Source organism: Ovis canadensis, chromosome 16 (genome assembly GCF_042477335.2).
Source record: "Ovis canadensis isolate MfBH-ARS-UI-01 breed Bighorn chromosome 16, ARS-UI_OviCan_v2, whole genome shotgun sequence".
Lineage (NCBI taxonomy): Eukaryota > Metazoa > Chordata > Mammalia > Artiodactyla > Bovidae > Ovis > Ovis canadensis.
The window spans coordinates 41,362,781-41,381,735 of NC_091260.1; the positions used below are offsets into that span (position 1 = coordinate 41,362,781).

General features: G+C 37.9%; 1 protein-coding gene across 3 annotated transcripts in view; it reads right to left on the minus strand.

Annotated features, from left to right (window-relative positions):
- The window catches only part of PARP8 (poly(ADP-ribose) polymerase family member 8), a 192,153-nt gene that overhangs the window by 47,201 nt on the left and 125,997 nt on the right, over nt 1-18,955 (minus strand). For all 3 annotated transcript variants that reach the window (XM_069556386.1, XM_069556384.1, XM_069556385.1), the window contains 5 exons: nt 8,150-8,216; nt 3,432-3,557; nt 1,995-2,559; nt 458-508; nt 267-362 (listed from right to left, as the gene is read on the minus strand). In XM_069556386.1, the coding sequence (XP_069412487.1) occupies nt 267-362; nt 458-508; nt 1,995-2,559; nt 3,432-3,557; nt 8,150-8,216 (905 nt within the window). The remainder of the gene's footprint in view (nt 1-266; nt 363-457; nt 509-1,994; nt 2,560-3,431; nt 3,558-8,149; nt 8,217-18,955) is intronic.

Consider the following 18,955-nt stretch of genomic DNA (forward strand, 5'->3'; position numbering starts at 1 on the left):
AGAGGTATATAAAGACAGACCAACAACAAGGTGATAGGCGCATGTAAGAAATACAGTTAAGAAATATTTTCCTAAAGTGAAACTGCTTGTTGATCTTTCACAGAGTCCTTCAGAGATAGTTATACATTTGTCAAAACTATACAACTTTGTGTATTAAACAACTGACTCAATAGAGAGCATTTACTGTAAGTGCAATTATTTACTTGTTTATATCTTAACCTTCTTCATTTCTGTTCTAAACCAACATTCCACCAGTGAGAACTTACCCTAAGCATGGGGCCATTCTGAAACACATGTGGTTCATCACAAACCACACAGTACTCATTTAACACAGGGATCCGCTGTTCAGCAAACTCAATTGTCTGAATAAGACAATAAAGAGAAAGAATTAAGTCAAGTTCAAGAAGGATTTGAAAACCCACTAAAGGCTAAACTATTTCAGAGGCTTGGCTCATACCTGCACTAGGAAGCCACGGTCTCGTATTGGAATGCATTTGGCACCATTTGGCTATAAGAAGCAAAGTAAAAAGAAAATGTTTTTAAATTAGGAAAAATATATAAATTATAGTGTTTTACTTTTGCAAGAATGAATGCAGATGTGATTTTCTAAGATTACCTGTAAGTGAATCAAATCACTGATTATGAGACTAAGATTTTATAATTTATGATAATGTTCTTCCTTCCATTATTATTGCAATCTGTGTTTAAACTAAATGAATTGCATTCTTAATTTCTGATCTTCTAGTAAAAATGACTGGCATCTCTAAATGATCACAAAAACTTGCTGTCTCTGTCCCTGATCACTGAATGTTCTCACTTCCTCATTTAGACTATTCAGACTCATTTTACAACTAGATAGAATTATTCCTCCAAGGATGTATGAAAGAGGCACAATTCCTCCAAGCTACTGAAAGGGGTAGAATACTAAACACCATATTACACTCAACATAATACGGTAGGACGTATTATGGGAGGACACGAAGACATTTTCTGTCACAGAATATCTAAAATTATCTTTCTTGAGTGAAACTAACTATGGGACGCTGTCTACTATGTAACTCTGACAAAATTAATTTTCTGTATGTCTTTGACAGTTTTGAGAAGATATGGGCTTTTAGGGATGTCCACCTAAAACTACCAACATAGTCAAATATATTTTCGTCACACAAAATTTCACAGTATAGTTTACAATGTAATTTCAGAAATATACCTATACAAGAGCACCACAAACACACACACATACCAATTTACTAAAAGCAAAGAAAACTTTTGGTCAAGTATTTTATGTAATTATAAATAAGATAGGTCTGCTTCTTTATCTGAAGCTGGCTATAATGCTAATCACTCTAGAGGCAAACTTTGTGTAAATCTGACTCCCAGTAAATACCACCCAAAGTACTTAAGTTTTAATACAATCTCCTGCCAGCCCCATCTTCACCACAAAACAGCTTCAGGATAAAGCGATTTCAGTTTTATAAAGCAGACACTGAGAGCAGCTTGAAGTAACGCTCTGGGATACAGTGGTTAAGTATTACTTTTCTCTACAAGTTCACAGGCAAAGCGTTCCACTTATGTACAACAGGAAGGATACCACTCTTAGTCTTTAGACAAACTCTGACTTCCACTACTTATGTGAGAAAACTAGGGATTAGATAAACCTGCTTAATTAAACATTCAAAATGCTATGCTTGCTTTGTGAATTCAATGGACTTCCTTCTATTTTTAGGAGTATTCATTCCCATGACAGGAATCTGGACTAGACCTCACATCCACAGGAACGTTTGTTTTTCCAGATTCAAAACGAACATTCCAGTACTAGCTGAAAATGTCTGGTATGCAAAGGAATATTCAAAAGAAAAAAAATAGTAAATCTTCAAAACCCAAAACAAAACCGTGTGTCTTTGACCAGACATTTGCAACACAGACGTACTCACAAAACCCTCTCCTGCCCCTTGGCTAACATCTAAGAACTCAAGATGAAAATATGTACGCACAGCAGGCTGGGAAGATGAAGATGACGATGGTGTTAAGATACCAATGAGCCCTGAGGTAAGAGAGAGCCTCCTGCCCTCTGCATTGGGTTCCTTGAAAAGCTCCGTTTTGGATGACTTGGGGGCACTGGAGTAAGACTTGCTGAGCAACTTGTGATTCTTGAGTCCGTATAATTCTTCCATTCTGAGGTTACTGGAGTAAGACCTGCTTAACAGTTTGTGAGGCTTCAGGCTGGCATTGTGCTCACAGCGCGGGTCTCCAGAACAAGAGCGGGTCAAGAGTTTGTGCGACTTGAGAGCGAGGCAGTCCTCCTGCTTGACGGCTGCAGGGCAGGGACGATTCAAGAGTTTGTGCGACTTAATGGTTGTCACTGCCTGCTCAGCCCGGGGGTCGCTGGACAGCGAACGCCCGAAGGTCCTGTGTGGCTTCGGGGCGCACACGTCTTCCGTCTTGACGGTGCTGGAACAAGTCCTCCGCAGTAGCTTCTGCGTCTTGGAGATCCCGTCCTGCTCCGATTTCAGTTTAGATTTGCTTTTTCCACAACCAGGGGGAGGATAACTTGGCGACCTTTGAAATCGAACAGTTAACACAGGGCAAATCGTGAGTGTAACAGACCCTGGAGAACACCTGTCGAGCTCCATCAACTCAACTCTGCTACAAATACCATCTCTTTTAAACCCAGCCTATCCAGTGAAAACTGAAACCAGAAGTATGTACCGAAAAATCACAGGGACTGAACTCTATGTTACCTGGAAAGCAAAAAAAAAAAAAAAAAGGATTGATTGTCCAGTTTTTTTTTTCCCCCTCCTACCTATTCTAGAGGCCTATAAAGCTGTGGTCCCTAACCTTTTTCGTATCAGAAACGGTTTCATGGAAGAAAGTTTTTTTGTGGGCCTGGGAGTGTGGTGGTTTCAGGATGGTTCAAGTGAGTTACATTTATTGTGTAGTTCATTTCTGTTTTGTGGCAATGTCAGAATATTCCACCTTGACTTTAGGGTTAGGGTTTTCAATCCTCTGAGAATCTTAATGTCACCAGTGATCTGACAGGAGCTCAGGCAGTAATGCTAGTGATGGGCAGTGACTGTAAATACATATGAAGCTTCGCTTACTAGCCTGCAGCTCACCTCCTGCTATGTGGCCTGGTTCCTAAGAGGCCATGGACCATTTGAGGACCCCTGCGATACAAAGGACTAATTTTGGTAGGGAAACTCTATGGAATTAGAAGCCAAAAGAAATGTAATTTTATTAAATTTAACCAATGTAAAAACACAAACTCAAAACACAGAAATGAGTAGCTATGTTTTTTGATTTGTTCTTTAAAGTCATAAAGAAAATAAACAGATGCCAAGACTGTAGAAGGAACGTGCTGAACTAAATAACCATGGAAGATCACAAGTGCAGCATTTAAGTAAGACGAGGGAAAGATGTCTATTACCCACCTGCGCAAGGTTGAAAACAAATGCAGGGGAGACTTGACTTTCTTCTCTGACAGCTTCTTATTGTGCAGGCAATTGGATTTTTCTTTGCTCTGCTTCCACTGCTGTGTAACAAATGTCTGCATGATTCTGTCAAACCAAAGGTAAGTGTGTTGTCACAGTTCCAAGGTAATTTACTATCAGATTTGTGTATAGATTATGGAGAGAATGCATTTATCACAGGAAAATAAAGGCATGGTGATTAGAGAGAATTTAATTTTGAACCACACAAGATGATTTCATGTGTAGGAAAGCATCCTATAGCAAATTTCTAATGGTTTTACTGTGTTGCAATTAATAATTGCTGTGACATAATTAAAAATACAATTGATTAAATAATTGATAAAAGGTAAAAGAATAAAGATATAAAGAGATTTATAAGGACACCCTCTAGGATCAACAGCTTTAGCTTTGGTGGCAAAAGAAAAGTCTGAAATATTTTGTTGGTGCCAGCCACATAGGTTTAAAAATTATTTTTGTTATTAATTATGATTAAGATACAAGTAAACTTTTTCTTTTTACTTGATTTGTTTATGTCATTTTCTTCCTGAAAAGGAAACCAAAATGAAACTACAAAATCCTAAGCAAAAATTAGCTGTGCAAAACTAACTCTATGGAGAATAAGCAGATCAGCAAATCTTATGTTCAGCACAGCCCCATTCACTTGAAAATATGCTGTATTTTTTTTTTTCTTTTAATGATGAGCCTCTAAGAATTTTCAGTTCCTATCATAAGGCAGGAATTTGGTAACTTCTGACCTCAATATTTTCTAAATCAAGACCATGGCATCACTGTTTTGCAGTAAAAAATTCTAGAATGTCAACTGCGGATTTAAGACATGGCCTTATTTTCTGAGATGAGTCCCAGGCTGTGACAGTTTCTCTGGATCCCATCTCTCCAGTGGCCCTGGAGGAGGGTCCCTTAAGTGATATTGAAGTAGAGAAGAAATTTTAAAATAAACATTGTGTGTAATAGATTAAACATTTTCATTTTCTTTTCAGAGTCAATTCAGCACTGGCTGCTATTCCTGCTGTTTTCAGTTATTTCTAACACAGATTGCTTTTGGACCAGGAAAATGGTACCAGTATCTACCACTGACAATAGGCCGGGGTGTAAAGGAGGAACTTTATTTACGAATCTTTTTTCCTCCTTCTACACATTTCATAAGTAAGGTAAGGACATGAAATTTGTCCAAGTTTACCTGGATAGAAAGTGGCAGAGCTGTAATACCTATGTAATCTGATACAGATGAATCTATGTTAACATGTTATTCAAAAGGGGCAGGTATGCCTCTTAATACTAGGCTGATTATTCATTTACCAAATTAACACAGACTGCCAGAAACTATATCACTCAGACTTACTACCCCAACTTTGTCAGCTAGCTTAGATGAATTCAGAGGAAATATGGAATTATGGGGGGTGGTGTTTATAGCTGTAGAGGTGGTGAGGAAGAAGGGGGTAACACTGCAGTGACAATCACTGATGCATGACTTCAAATTTGCAGTATTCTCTCTCCCAGAGATCAGAACAGGAAACCAAGGTTTTATTTTCCACTTAATTTTTGAAGATATTTTTCTCCCAAGATTTTAGCAAAAGTTAAATGTAATAGAACATCAGGGTCATCGTTTTCCCCTGGACCTAACCTGACTCCCCAGTGACACCACCCTTTGTACCAGGCAGATTTAAATTCTTTTCCTCCTATAAAAAATTGCCATTCCTGTGTTCCATTCCCTAAGAAACCTAACAAGTGCATCTCTGATTCTCGACAGACTAACCAGAACAAAGCACAAGTCAAAGAGCTAAAATTGTTCTCATTTTCAAATAACATTAGCATTCGAAAGTGTGACTTCAACATCTTAAACTAGTAATTCTTAAACTTGGACACCCAAATCCCTACCTGTTCCTGGATTTGAAAGGGAGGAGTTAACTGTCTCTATAAGTAATTCAATATGGTGTTTCATTTCAATGGTAATTTGAAATATACATATGAGTACATTTAGTATAATGGACACTCCCTTACAATAGAGATTTCAGTGCTCATACTGGTGTTTGAATTTACTGGCACTAAGAAGAACTATTACAACTGCCATTGGCTGATGATAAAAAGAAGGGAAAAGACTTCAAGGTAAATTATGCATTCACATCAAGACCAGATGATGTCGCAGTCAGCTATTCAAACAAAGATTCCAGGGTAGTTCAGATAGAGAAATGGGAGTATACAGGGGCAATGTGATGATTTTCTACATGCTGATTTCAAAAGAAATGTGCACCACTGTAACCAGTACTGTGTTCAAACAGCTGCAGCGAAATGACATCATCCATCAAGTTAAATTCCTGTATTAATTTGAAATGTGAGTTTTTACTGCAATTTACACATCAGTTATAAACTGAATTTTGGTTTATAAATTTGAACTCAACATATGAATAATTTATACCATGCTTTATTTGTATGTACTTAAGGCAATGCTGGAGATTCACAATGTACTTTTCCTTTTAAAAATAGCTTAAGTTTGATTAATGCCAATTGAACATAAAGTCATACAGAGTTTAAGATTATTTCCATAGTCTGTGATATGCTTAGCCTTTGACTAACAGATACCCTATTCAAGACTGATCACTATATTACATCTGTTTGGAGTCAGTATTTTTTCCTTCAGGCTCTTCTAATGACTTCACGTTTTCCCCAATATGTATTCAATGCTGAAAATATATTCCAAGCTTTATGAAGGCAAGAAGTATCTAGGATTGTATGAGAGACAGATTAGTGGGTGAATCAAAAATACTGATGTGGAATCACATCCTGGCTCTACCACTTTCTCAGTGTGTGAGCTAAAGCAAGTTGCTTAAACTGTTGGGGCCTGGGCTTCATCATCTAGGAAACATGGCGAGTAATAGTACCTGCTTGATAGGGTTGTTATGAAGATCAAGGGTGGTAATATATATCACTATGCTAACTACTTGACAAAAAAAAGCAGCACTGCATAAGTAAATGCTGCAGCTCCTGCTGTTGTTGAGATTCTGTCTTTTTGCCAGAAACACAAAAGATAAAGAATCACAGAAAAAGTTTAATGAGTATTTCTTATTTCCTGAGCAATAACAAAAGGCCTAGATTCTAAATCTGCCTTCCTAACTTGCTGTATGTTTCTGGAAGATAACCTCTTTATATTTCAATTTCCTCTTATGACTTATTCTGAGAATGAGATCAGGTTTTGAATTTTATTATATATTATATTAGACTATAAGATCACAGGCAAACCCAGTTATTTAAAATTAAGGAAAGAAACTAAATTAGACTAAAACTGATCAAGAGTCATGAAAAAAAAGTTCCAGTTCATATACCAAACTGTCCACATAACTAAAATCTATACATAAAAGTAAATAACTTTTTTGAAATGCTATTTCCTGGTGGATCAGTTGGTAAAGAATCTGCCTGCCAAAAAGGAGACCACCTGCAATGTAGGAGACCTGTGTTTGATCCCTGGTCAGGAAGATCCCCTGGAGCAGGAAATGGTAACCCACTCCAGAAACCCAGAGGACAGAGGAGCCTGGCAGGCTCTAGTCCATGGAGTCACAAGAGTTGGACATGATTCGGCGACTAAACATATTCTATAATGTGATTAAACAGTGAATATAGAATACAGATTTCCTTAATTTCTCAGGGTTGGGGATTACACACATCATTACTTTTTCTGAGCCCCAATGATGTACTCAAATGCCAGTATGGGTAGGAAGCTATTTCTCCACTTCTGTACTTTTATGTTTCTTGTCTTGTTTGGACCAATGTCATTTCACTCTCCCAAAATATTTCTTAAGTGGCTTACAAAAGTACATAAAGTAGAACTCTGGACTTTGGGTGATAATCATAGTCAATATAGGTTCACCAGTTGTAACAAATGTGCCACTTGGTAGGAGATGTTGCTAATAGGGAAGCTATGTATGTGTGGGGGCAGGAGGCAAGCTCAGTACCTTCCTTTCAATTTTGCTGTGAACCTAAAACCACTCTAAACAAGTAAAGTCATTAAATTAAAAATAAGTTTTAAAACAAAGGAGAAAATTGGTGAAGAAAAAAAAAAATCATAGGGGGGTGGGAAGATGTGGCAAGGTGAGGTGGTACCTAACTTGAATGGCTTAACATAGAAGGCAGGCTCCATGCTTCGCTCCAAGACCTGTAAGATACTGGCTTGAAAAACAAAGTCCAATCAAAAAAACAAAGCCAATTAGGCTGGAAAAACATACCTAATTCAATACAGAAAACTGAGAAAATTTCTCTTCAGAGTCCTTAAAAGGAAAACACCACATAATATAAAGTGCTAAACATATGTTGTAAATTGAATTTCATTTCAAAGATGTGGAATTCTAAACATTAAGAGTTTATTTTCTGATTTTCACATGCCCACCTTCTCAGGTGGAAGGCAGGGTGTTGCAGGAATGAGAAAGGATCCTGGCTGCGGGGGGCCGGGGTGGGGGGTAGGGGGCGGGGCAGGTGGAATCTGGCCCAGTTCTAAAAGTGAGCTCTGCCAGCTAAATTATTGATGTGCCTCTCAGCACCAGGATGAATTCCTCTCCTGAGGCATTTACTTCAAAAAGCTGTGCTGAATAAAAATGGGGTGGGGGTGGCAAGCAAAATGAGAAGTCAGCTCTCTTTAACAGAAAGTTGCTTTCACTCACTGGAAAACTTACTTTTTCAGCTGATGCCCCAGACCAAATCTCTCTTTTGTGGAAATCTGAAAGACATCAACAGTGGGCACTGCAAAGGAAAAAGAAAAAAATGGTCTAAACTTTGAGTTGAAACTCAACTATCGGCCAGGAAAAAGACTGAAAAGTAATATATATATTACTATGTGTACGTAATATGTATATACACACACATACACATTTTAAAATAGTCTACACACAATCCTACACGTGGTTACTTATGCTTTACACAGAGATTTGGAGATCTAGGGTGCCATTGCTGTTGTTGAGTCACTAAGCTGTGTCCGACTCTTTGCGACCCAATGGAACGCAGCACTCCAGGCTTCCCCGTCTGTCACCAGCTCTCAGAGTTTGCTCAGTTTCATGTCCATTGAGTCAGTAATGCTATCTAACCACCTCATCCTCTGCCACTTTTTTGTCTTCTGTCTCCTTTTGCTTTCAGTCTTTCTCATCATCAGGGTCTTTTCCAATGACTCAGCTCTTTGCATCAAGTGGCCAAAGTATTGGAGCTTCAGCTTTAACATCAGTCTTTCCAACGAATATTCAGGTTTGATTTCCTTTAGGATTGACTGGTTTGATCTCCTTGCTGTCCAAGGGACTCTCAAGAGTCTATTCCAGCACCACAATTTGAAAGCATCAATTCTTCAGTGCTCAACCTTTTTTATGAACCAACTCTCACATCTGTACATGACTACTGGAAAAACCATAGCTTTGACTATATGTACCTTTGTGGAGAAAATGATGTCCTTGCTTTTTAATACACTGTGAGGTTTGTCACAGCTTTCCTTCCATATTATATTCTAATGTATAAATATATGTATATGTAAATGTATAATATGTATAATAATGATGATTTTCAAAAATATATATTAAGTGTAAATAGCAATGTGTATTTGCACTCTATTGTTTAGGTGTAAGAGATATTCTTTAGGTGTAAGAATAGTTTGCACTCTATTCTTTAGGTGTAAGAGAGACATTTACACATAGATCTTTTTCTAAGAATAAAACAATGGAGAATGACAGTAAGGCATAGGGAGTTTCACTTTTCACTGCACACCATCTTGTGTGCTTAACGTTTTTATCAGATATGTGCCTTTATGTAAATTAATAACTATGCTGCTTATGAAATTGATAACTACCAAAAGAGTCACTCACCATTCATTATTCACTGGTTTTAAGGGGTATTTATTATGTTCCCTCTGTGCCAGCCACTATAGATAGAGCTGCAAAACACACAAATACCCTGCCCTTCTAAGCCTTAGTAAACAGGGGGAGACAGATAGAAAACAGATAAGAAAACAGACCAAATGCCACATAGTGATAAAGGCTCTGGATAAAAATAAAGAAGGGAAAGGGGGTAGGGGGCTAAAGGTTAGGTGGGCACAAAAAGACATCAGCATTAGATAATATGGCAGAAAGTAAATGGTCCTGGCTGGAGTAGACACAGGGCAGTGCCCCTAAGGAAGAAATGTGCTTCACTATTCTAGGACCACCAAGGGGAGTCGGAGAGGAGTGAACAAGGTATCTCGTTAGGAGAGGAGACGACAGAAGGAGCACAGGCAGCTCCTCCTTTACAGGATCTTCTGTAAAGACCAGAGGTAGAAACAGGAAATTCGGCCCAGAACTTAGAGTACTTGAGGGACGAGTATGGTAGCTTGGATTAGTGAAGGTGGGGAACATTCTGGACTCACACTCTCTGGGAGATCTGACAGGTTTTGCTGATGGACTGAATTCAAAGTATCAGAAAAAGAATGGAGTCAAGGATGAATCAAAGGATTTTGGCTTGAGCAACCAAAAGTATAAAAGTTAACAAACTTCTGGGTGAAAGACTGCAGGAGAATCAGATTGAAGCAGCGGGGAAGATCAGCAGTTTCACTCTGGATATTGTAAATTTGGGTGGGGAAGATCCCCTGGAGGAGGAAATGGCAACCCAACTCCAGTATTCTTGCCTGGAGAATCCCATGGACAGAGGAGGTTGGCAGGCTATAGTCCATAGGATCGCAAAGAGTCAGACACAGCTAAGGACCCACCTTCACTGTAAATTTGAAATGCTTGATTGTCACTCGAGTGGAAAACTTTAAGTAGGCTACTAGAGAAATCCAGTATTTACACACTTGGATGAGAAAAACATGCTAAAGACATACATTTGGATGAGTCAGAACATATATGTATTTAAAGGCATGAGGCTGGATGAGAAACTATGAGTGAGTGTAGATGGAAGACAGAAGTTAAGGATTTGGCCTGAGCCATCCAGTATCTAGAGGCTCCACAGAGAAGGTTGAAGAGGAATAGCTACGAGGATGGAAGGTTCCAGAATGCTGCTGATATGGACATATGTTCACAAAAGTTTTCCAAGGAGGGGATAAACAACTGTTATAATATGCTGCTAAGTTAATTAAGATGAAGACTCCAAATTGGTCATTGCGTCATTAAGCAATATTCAAGTCACTGGTGATGCTGACAAGAGGCCTGGTTGTGAAATGATGCGTCCAAAACACATCTACAGCATATTCAAGGAAGAAAAGAAAGGGCAGAAATGAGTAAGTTAACAGAGACAAGTCTAATGAAGAAACGCAACAGTCATGGGAAGCAGAGTGCTAGCGACTAAATGAAGAGTGATTTAAGGTCTAAAGGTGTTTGTTTTTAAAATGAGAGGACTTTTTTTTTTTTTACTGATGGGAATCTTTTAGAAGAAAGAGACATACATGAACAGTATAAGAAGGAGAGAAAAGGGTGTGTTAATTTAGATGAAAGAGGATGGAAGCTAGTATGCAAATAAAAAGATGACCTTGTGCAAGAGCAAGGGTAGTACCATTCTCACAAACTGTGGCAATAACAGATCATTAGAACTAAGACTGTCTAATCATTATACATCCTCAGATCACACATGCTCCACACAGCAAAGCAGGCTGGTACCCCCAGCTGCCTCACTCCCTGTCTTGGCCATTAGTCTGGGATACAAACACTCCACTGATCAAAGAAAACTGGTGCTAATCACCCATCAGAATGTTTCTGTCCAGCAAACATTCTAATCCTTAACATAGAGGATACTTAACTTCAATTCCATGAGTCCCAAACCCAGGGCTATAGAAAAATGAATTTTAAAAATCCTAACTTGAAAACTCAGGGGAATTATTCTTTAAAGAAAAAGATGACAAAATTAGAACAGAGTGTGTTCTCTCTAAGAAGATTTAAGAAGACACAATCTCTTCTCAGGCAGATGGAAAAAGAAACTGGGAAGATGAAGGCAGAAAAATGAAAGGGGCCTGGCTTTTAAAAATGCAGAAAAAAATTCAAAATGCACTAGAAGAACTGAAATCTTCACTGAAGATAATTGTATAAGACAAAGGGAGAAAAAGAGAAGAGATATAGTACACACAACTATTTACCAAAATATATAAATTATTCCTACAAATTAATAATACAAAGACCAAAACTTATTCATACTATGAATTAGCAGAAACTAAATGTCACAAATATTGACTCAATTAGTAGTATAAAATCTGAATGACCCCAAATTGTGGAATATACTGAAAGAGCTAATAAGATGTTACTTCCAAAAATATTCCAAAATTCAAGTGACAAAATTCATATACTATTAAAATTAATACAATTAGCTTCTGAAATGTATTTAATGTATTCAAATAAGATGTTAGTAATCAGTTAAATTGGATATACATGTATGGGGACTCTATACTAACTTGGCAGTTTTTCTGTAAATCTGAAAATGCTTTAGACTAATTTTTTTAAATGTTAAAAGTAATAGCTATTTGCTAGCCAAAATAATTAGCTAGAAAATAAAATGTAATATAAAAGACCCATTAAGCAAATAAACAAATATGTGTCTGTATGCTCAGCCGTGTCCTACTCTTTGCGACCCCATGGACTTTTCATGGAATTTTCCAGGCAAGAATATTGAAGTGGGTGTCATTTCCTTCTCCAGGAGTTAACAAATATTCAGGTATAAATTTAGCTAAAAGTAGTCTTCTAAGTAGACTATTAAGAGTAGAATCTACAAATAAATAAATATAAAAGTAGAATCTACAAGTAAATGACCCTTTACAGGAAAAGTAATAAATATCATAGAAATACTTATTCTCCCTAAATTAAAAGATTACCTCAACTAAATTCCCCACAAGGTACATTTTTGGGGACAAAAGAATGAGAAGGATAAACTACTAAAATATTTTTTGTTTTAAAAGGGAAGATTATTCAGCTTTTCCTTGTCTCTCATAATTTAGGTTGGGAAAGCAATAAGTGAGGGTCGTTCAAGATAGGTGGAAATTATTCCAACTCTAATCATATAAATGTAGTGGTATCAATAATGAGATGATTTGCACAAGAAAACATTTTTAATAATGTTAGTTGTGTGTCACTTTAAACAAAAAGCAGCCTCGTCCTTGAGACCATAAACTAGACTTCAGTTCAGTTCAGTTCAGCCGCTCAGTCGTGTCCGACTCTTTGCGACACCATGAATCGCAGCACGCCAGGCCTCCCTGTCCATCACCAACTCTGGGAGTTCACTCAGACTCATGTCCGTCGAGTCAGTGATGCCATCCAGCCATCTCATCCTCTGTCATCCCCTTTTCCTCATACCAGCAATTTTCAAAAAAATACATAGTACCATAAAAATCATAACAATCTTGTCTTTTTATTTAAAGTATATTTCCCCATGTACAATGAAAATAATCTTTAACTTCAAAGTGGATAAGGAGGTTATTTCTTCTTTCCTTATCATTTCTGTTCACTCACAGATACACTGTCAGATTAGCCCTGGCCAAATGTTATAGTTCCGATAAGTATTACTCATACATTCTCCAAACCAAGGAACAAGTGCTCTTCAAAAAGAACTGTTAACTAAGTCAGCCTAAACCTTGAATTTTTGCAAGTCATACATTTTTTGCAAGTTCATTTTACTATAAACGTTGATATTGTCTAAGACATTGCAAAACAATCTTCAAGAAATACTTTCTCATCTATTTATTTGCTTGCAATGATCCAAATTGTAAACTAGGATAAACTCTCATTATTTTTTCCAGAATAATAAATTATATGTTTCTTTTTAGTATCCTTGTCTCTAGGTTGGCCATCTATTTCATATTATTCCTAATTTTAAATCATATTCTTCCTTAAATTTCTCTGAGATAAAAAACATAGTCTTTGGGGAAATTTACTAGTTAAGCTGACAAAGTGAGTCAGTCGTCCTGAACAAGGCTTATCATAATCGCTGCATTTTAGAAATAGGAGAAATCCAGCAAAAGGACCAGAAACTTGGAATAATGCCATCCTCATATGAGAGAAACTTTTAAGCAAATTTTGCTACAAATGGAACTAATCTTGTTGTTGTTCAGTCACTAAGTCATATTCAACTCTCTGTGACTCCATGGACTGCAGCAAACTAGGCTTCCCTGTTCATATCTGCTGAAGTTTGCTCAAATTCATGTCCACTGAGTTGGTGATGACATTGAAGAATCTCATCCTTTGCAACCCTCTTCTCCTTCTACCTTCAATCTTTCCCAGCATCAGAGTCTTTTTTTCAATGAGTGGGCTCTTTGCATCAGGTGGCTAAAATATTGAAGCTTCAGTTTCAGCATCAGTCCTTTCAATGAATATTCAGGGTTGATTTCCTTTAGGATTGACTGGTTTAATCTTTTCACAATCCAAGGGACTCTCAAGAGGCTTCTCCAGCAACACAGTTCAAAAGCATCAATTCTTCGGCCCTCAGCCTTATGATCCAACTCTCACATCTGTACCTGAGTACTGGAAAAACACAGCTTTAACTATATGGATATTTACCAGCAAAGTGATGTCCTTGCTTTTTAATACATTGTCTAGGTTTGTCATATTTTTCCTTCCAAGGAGTAAGCATCTTTTAATTTCATGGCTGTAGTAGCCCTCTGCAGAGATTTTAGAGCCCAAGAAAAGAAAATCTGTCACTGATTCCACTTTTTCCACTTCTATTTGCCATGCAGTATTGGGACTGAATGCCATAATTTTAGTTTTTGAATGTTGAGTTTTAAGCCAGCTTTTTCACTCTCCTCTTTTACCCTCATCAAAAGGCTCTTTAGTTCTTCACTTTCTGCCATTAGAGTGGTATCATCTGTATATCTGAGGTTGTTATTACTCCCAGCAGTCTTGATTCCAGTCTGTGCTTCATTTAACCCAGCATTTTTCATGATGTGCTCTGGATATAAATTAAATACCCAAGATGACAATATATAGCTTTGTCTTACTTTCTCAATTCTGAACCAGACTGTTGTTCCATGTCTGGTTCTAATTGTTGCTTCCTGACCTGCATACGGTTTCCCAGGAGACAGGTAAGGTGGTCTGATATTCCCATCTCTTTAAGAATTTCCCACAGTTTGTTGTGATCCATACATTCAAGGTGCTTGGTCAATGAAGCAGAAGTAGATGCTTTTGTGGAATTCCCTTGCTTTTTCCATGATGCAGTGAATGTTGCCAACTGGCTCTCTGGCTCCTCTGCCTTTTCTAAACACAGCTTGTACATCTGGAAGTTCTTGGTTCATGTACTGCTTGAGCCTAGCTTGAAGGATTTTGAGCATAACCTTACTAGCACGTGAAATGAGTGCAACTGTATGGTAGTTTGAACATTCTTTGGCATTATCTTTCTTTGGGATTGGAATGAAAACCTTTTCCAGTTCTGTGGCTACTGCTGAGTTTTCCAAATTTGTTGACATACTGAGTGCAGCACCTTAACAACATCATCTTTTAGGATTTGAAATAGCTCAACAGGAACTTTATCACCTCCACTAGCTTTGTTGGTAGTAATGCTTCCTAAGGACCACTTGACTTCACACTCCAGGATGTCTGGCTCTAAGTGACTGATCACACCATCATGGTTATCCTAGTCATTAAGATCTTTTTTGTATAGTTCTTCTGACCCTTCTGAATCTCTTCTGTCATTTCCATACCTATTCTGTCCTTTGTCATCCCCATCCTTGCATGAGATGTTCCCTAGATATCTCCAATTTTGTTGAAAAGATCTCCAGTCTTTCCCATTTTATTGGTTTCCTCTACTTCTTTGCATTGTTCATTTAAGAAGACCTTCTTATCTCTCCCTGTTATTCCCTGGAACTCTGCATTCAGTTGGATATATTTTACCCTTCTCTTCCCTTGTTTTTCACTTCTACTCTTTCCTCAGCTATTTGTAAGGCCTCCTCAGACACCTACTTTGCCTTTTTGCATTTCTTTATCTTTGGGGTGGTTTTGGTCATTGTCTCCTGTACAAGTTATGAATCCTCTGTCCCTAGTTCTTGAGACACTTTGTTTGCCAGATCTAATCCCTTGAATCCCTTTGTTACTTCCACTGTATAATTGTAAGGGGTTTGACTTAGGTTATACCTGAATGTGCTAGTGGTTTTCCCTACTTTCTTCAATTTCTGTTTGAATTTCGCAATAAGGAGCTCATGATCTGAGCCACAGACAGCTCCCAGTCTTGTTTTTGCTGACTGCATAGAGCTTCACCAACTTAGGCTGTAAAGAATATAATCATTTCAGTTATTGACCATTTGGTGATATCTGAGTGTAGAGTCATCTCTTTTATTGTCGGAAGAGGGTGCTTGCTATGACCAGTGCATTCTCTTGGCAAAACTCTGTTAGCCTTTTTCCTGCTTCATTTTGTACTCCAAGGCCAATCTTGCCTGTTACTCCAAGTATCTCCTGACTTCCTAATTTTGCAATCCAATCTCTTATAGTGAAAAAGACATCTTTTTTGAGGTTAGTTCTAGAAAGTCTTTTAGGTCTTCATGTAACCAGTCAGCTGCAGCTTCTTGGCATCAGTGGTTGGGGCCCAGACTTGGATTACTGTGCTGTTTAATGGTTTGCTTGGAAACGAACAGAGATCATTCTGTTGTTTTTGAGACTGCACGCAAGTACTGCATTTCAGACTCTTCTGTTGACTATGAGGGCTATTCCATTTCTTCTAAGAGATTCTTGCTCACTGTCAGTTCAGTTCAGTCTTTCAGTCATGTCTGACTCTTTGCGACCCCATGGACTGCAGCACACTAGGTTTCCCTGTCCATCACGAACTGTGAGAGTCTACCCAAACTCATGTCCATCAAGTTGGCGATGCCATCCAACCATCTCATCCTTTGTTGTCCCCTTCTCCTCTTGCCTTCAATCTTTCCCAGCATCAGAGTCTTTGCCAATGAGTCAGTTCTTCACATCAGGTAGCCAAAGTACTGGAGTATCAGCTTCAGCATTAGTCCTTCCAATGAATATTTAGGACTGATTTCCTTTAGGATGGACTGGTTTGATCTCCCTGCAGTCCAAGAGACTCTCAAGAGTCTTCATCACCACACTTCAAAAGCATCAATTCTTCAGTGCTCAACTTTCTTTATAATCCAACTCTCATGTCCATACATGACTACTGGAGAAAACATAGCTTTGACTAGATGGACCTTGTGGGAAAGTAATGTCTCTGCTTTTTAATATGTTGTCTAGGTTGGCCATAGCTTTTCCTGAAAAGACCAAGCATCTTTTAATTTCATGGTTGCAGTCACCATTTGCAGTATTTTTGGAGTCCCCCAAATAAAGTCTCTGATTGTTTCCACTGTTTCCCCATCTATTTGCCATGAAGTGATGGGGCCAGATGCCATGATCTCAGTTTTCTGAATGTTGAGTTTTAAGAGGACTTTTTCACTCTCCTCTTTCACTTTCATCAAGAGGCTCTTTAGTTCTTCACTTTCTGCCATAAGGGTTGTGTCATCTGCATATCTGAGGTTCTTGTTCTTCTAACCATAGAATCAAGTAAATGTGGAATCCTCTTTACTGTTTTTTTTTTTCTCCACGCTATCTCTGTATTTTCTGTTTTCATTACAAAGAGTCTTTACTCTTCTTAATGCAAGAAGTTATACACAAACCACACTAATTTTTGAGAGAAGTGCATTTTAACACTGCCTGAATTCTGAGGGAAACAAAATTCACATCTACAGGAACAAAATTATGTGTCTTGGGCGACTGTTGATTTTGTTCACAACAAAATTCCAAATGATGCATAAATAAAAGGAAAGCAATTGATATATAAATATGATATCAGTAGAGACTGTGGTCAAGTTAAAAACTGAAGGGGAACATTAAATCAAAGACTAAATTATGAAAAATTCTGCTTAATGTAGTAGAAGATTAATTGAAAAATAACTTATAAAATCAGAGGTGATGGGCAAAAGACTTAAGACAAATGATAAAAAGCATGAAGGATATAGGAATTAGATCCAATCTGCATATACTGTGGAGAACAGATAGAGAAGGAACAACAAAAAAATGATTGCGTAAAACTTCCTTGAGGTGGGATAAGATCTAAGCATAACAACCAAAGATAAATATATAAATTGTAACAAGGAAGGGGCTTCCCAGTGGCTCAGTGGTAAAGAATCTCCCTGCCAATATGGGATTTGACCCCAGGTTGGAAAGATCTCCTGGAGAAGGAAATGGCAACTTCAGTATTTTTGCCTGGGAAATTTCATGGACAGAGGAGCCTGGCAGGCTACAGTCCATGGCTTTGCAAAAGAGTTGGACATGACTTGATGACTAAATAACAACAATAACAATAACAACAACACCACCAAGGAAAATGAAGGGGGAAAGCTCAGTAAGTACACACTACAAAACACAAACTCAATCAAGACAGATTTCTCCCAAATGAATAGAATTAAAATACTTCACACACAAACTTTGGTGACTGCAGCCATGAAATTAAAAAATGCTTGATGCTTGGAAGAAAAGCTATGACCAATCTAGACAGCATATTAAAAAGCAGAGACATTATTGTGCCAAGAAAGGTTCGTCTGGTCAAGGCTATGGTTTTTCCAGTAGTCATGTATGGATGTGAGAGTTGGACTATAAAGAAAGCTGAGCACTGAAGAATTGATGCTTTTGAACTGTGGTGTTGGAGAAGACTCTTGAGAGTCCCTTGGACTGCAAGGAGATCAAACCAGTAAATCTTAAAGGAAATCAGTCCTGAATATTCACTAGAAGGACTGATGGTGAAGCTGAAACTCCAATACTTTGGCCACATGATGTGAAGAACTGACTCATTTGAAAAGACCCTGATGCTGGGAAAGATTGAAGGTGGGAGGAGAAGGGAATGACAGAGGATGAGATGGTTAGATGGCATCACTGACTCAATGGACATGAGTTTGAGTAAGCTCCGGGAGTTGGTGATGGACAGGGAGGCCTGGCGTGCTGCAGTCCATGGGGTCCCAAAGAGTAGGACACAACTGAGTGACTGAACTGAACTGAACACACAAACTAGGAGAAGTTTCTAAAGCACTTTTGCCTTTTTGGGGGTACTATTATGAGCTCATAATTTATACCTCGTTAAATTTCTCTTGTTCACAAAAAAAAAAGACTCATTCTCCAGTATGAAGAATGAAGCATAACCCTCACATTTCTTTAGCTTACAAACTAATATGTAAATCAGTCAATGGAGATGAAAAAGTATGAATTAAATTACGAATGAGTTGCAAAACTGAATAAATGGTACTGAACAACAAATCATCTCAACATGAATTAAAACATAATTGTTGAAATATTTATAAAGCCATGCAAATATGATGAGTCTTTAAAAGATATTGTAAAGGGAAACCTCTGCCCAAAATTCAAGATTATATAAACACATGAAACAGTGGTAAAGGTTACATAAAAGTATGCCACACTGTCATCTCGCACAGATGGAACTGAGTGAGTAGAGATGAAATGACCCAAATTTGTTCCTAACCCTGTTAATTGAAAAAAAAAAAAAGTTCAGACATGAGGGCTTATTTTTCTTTT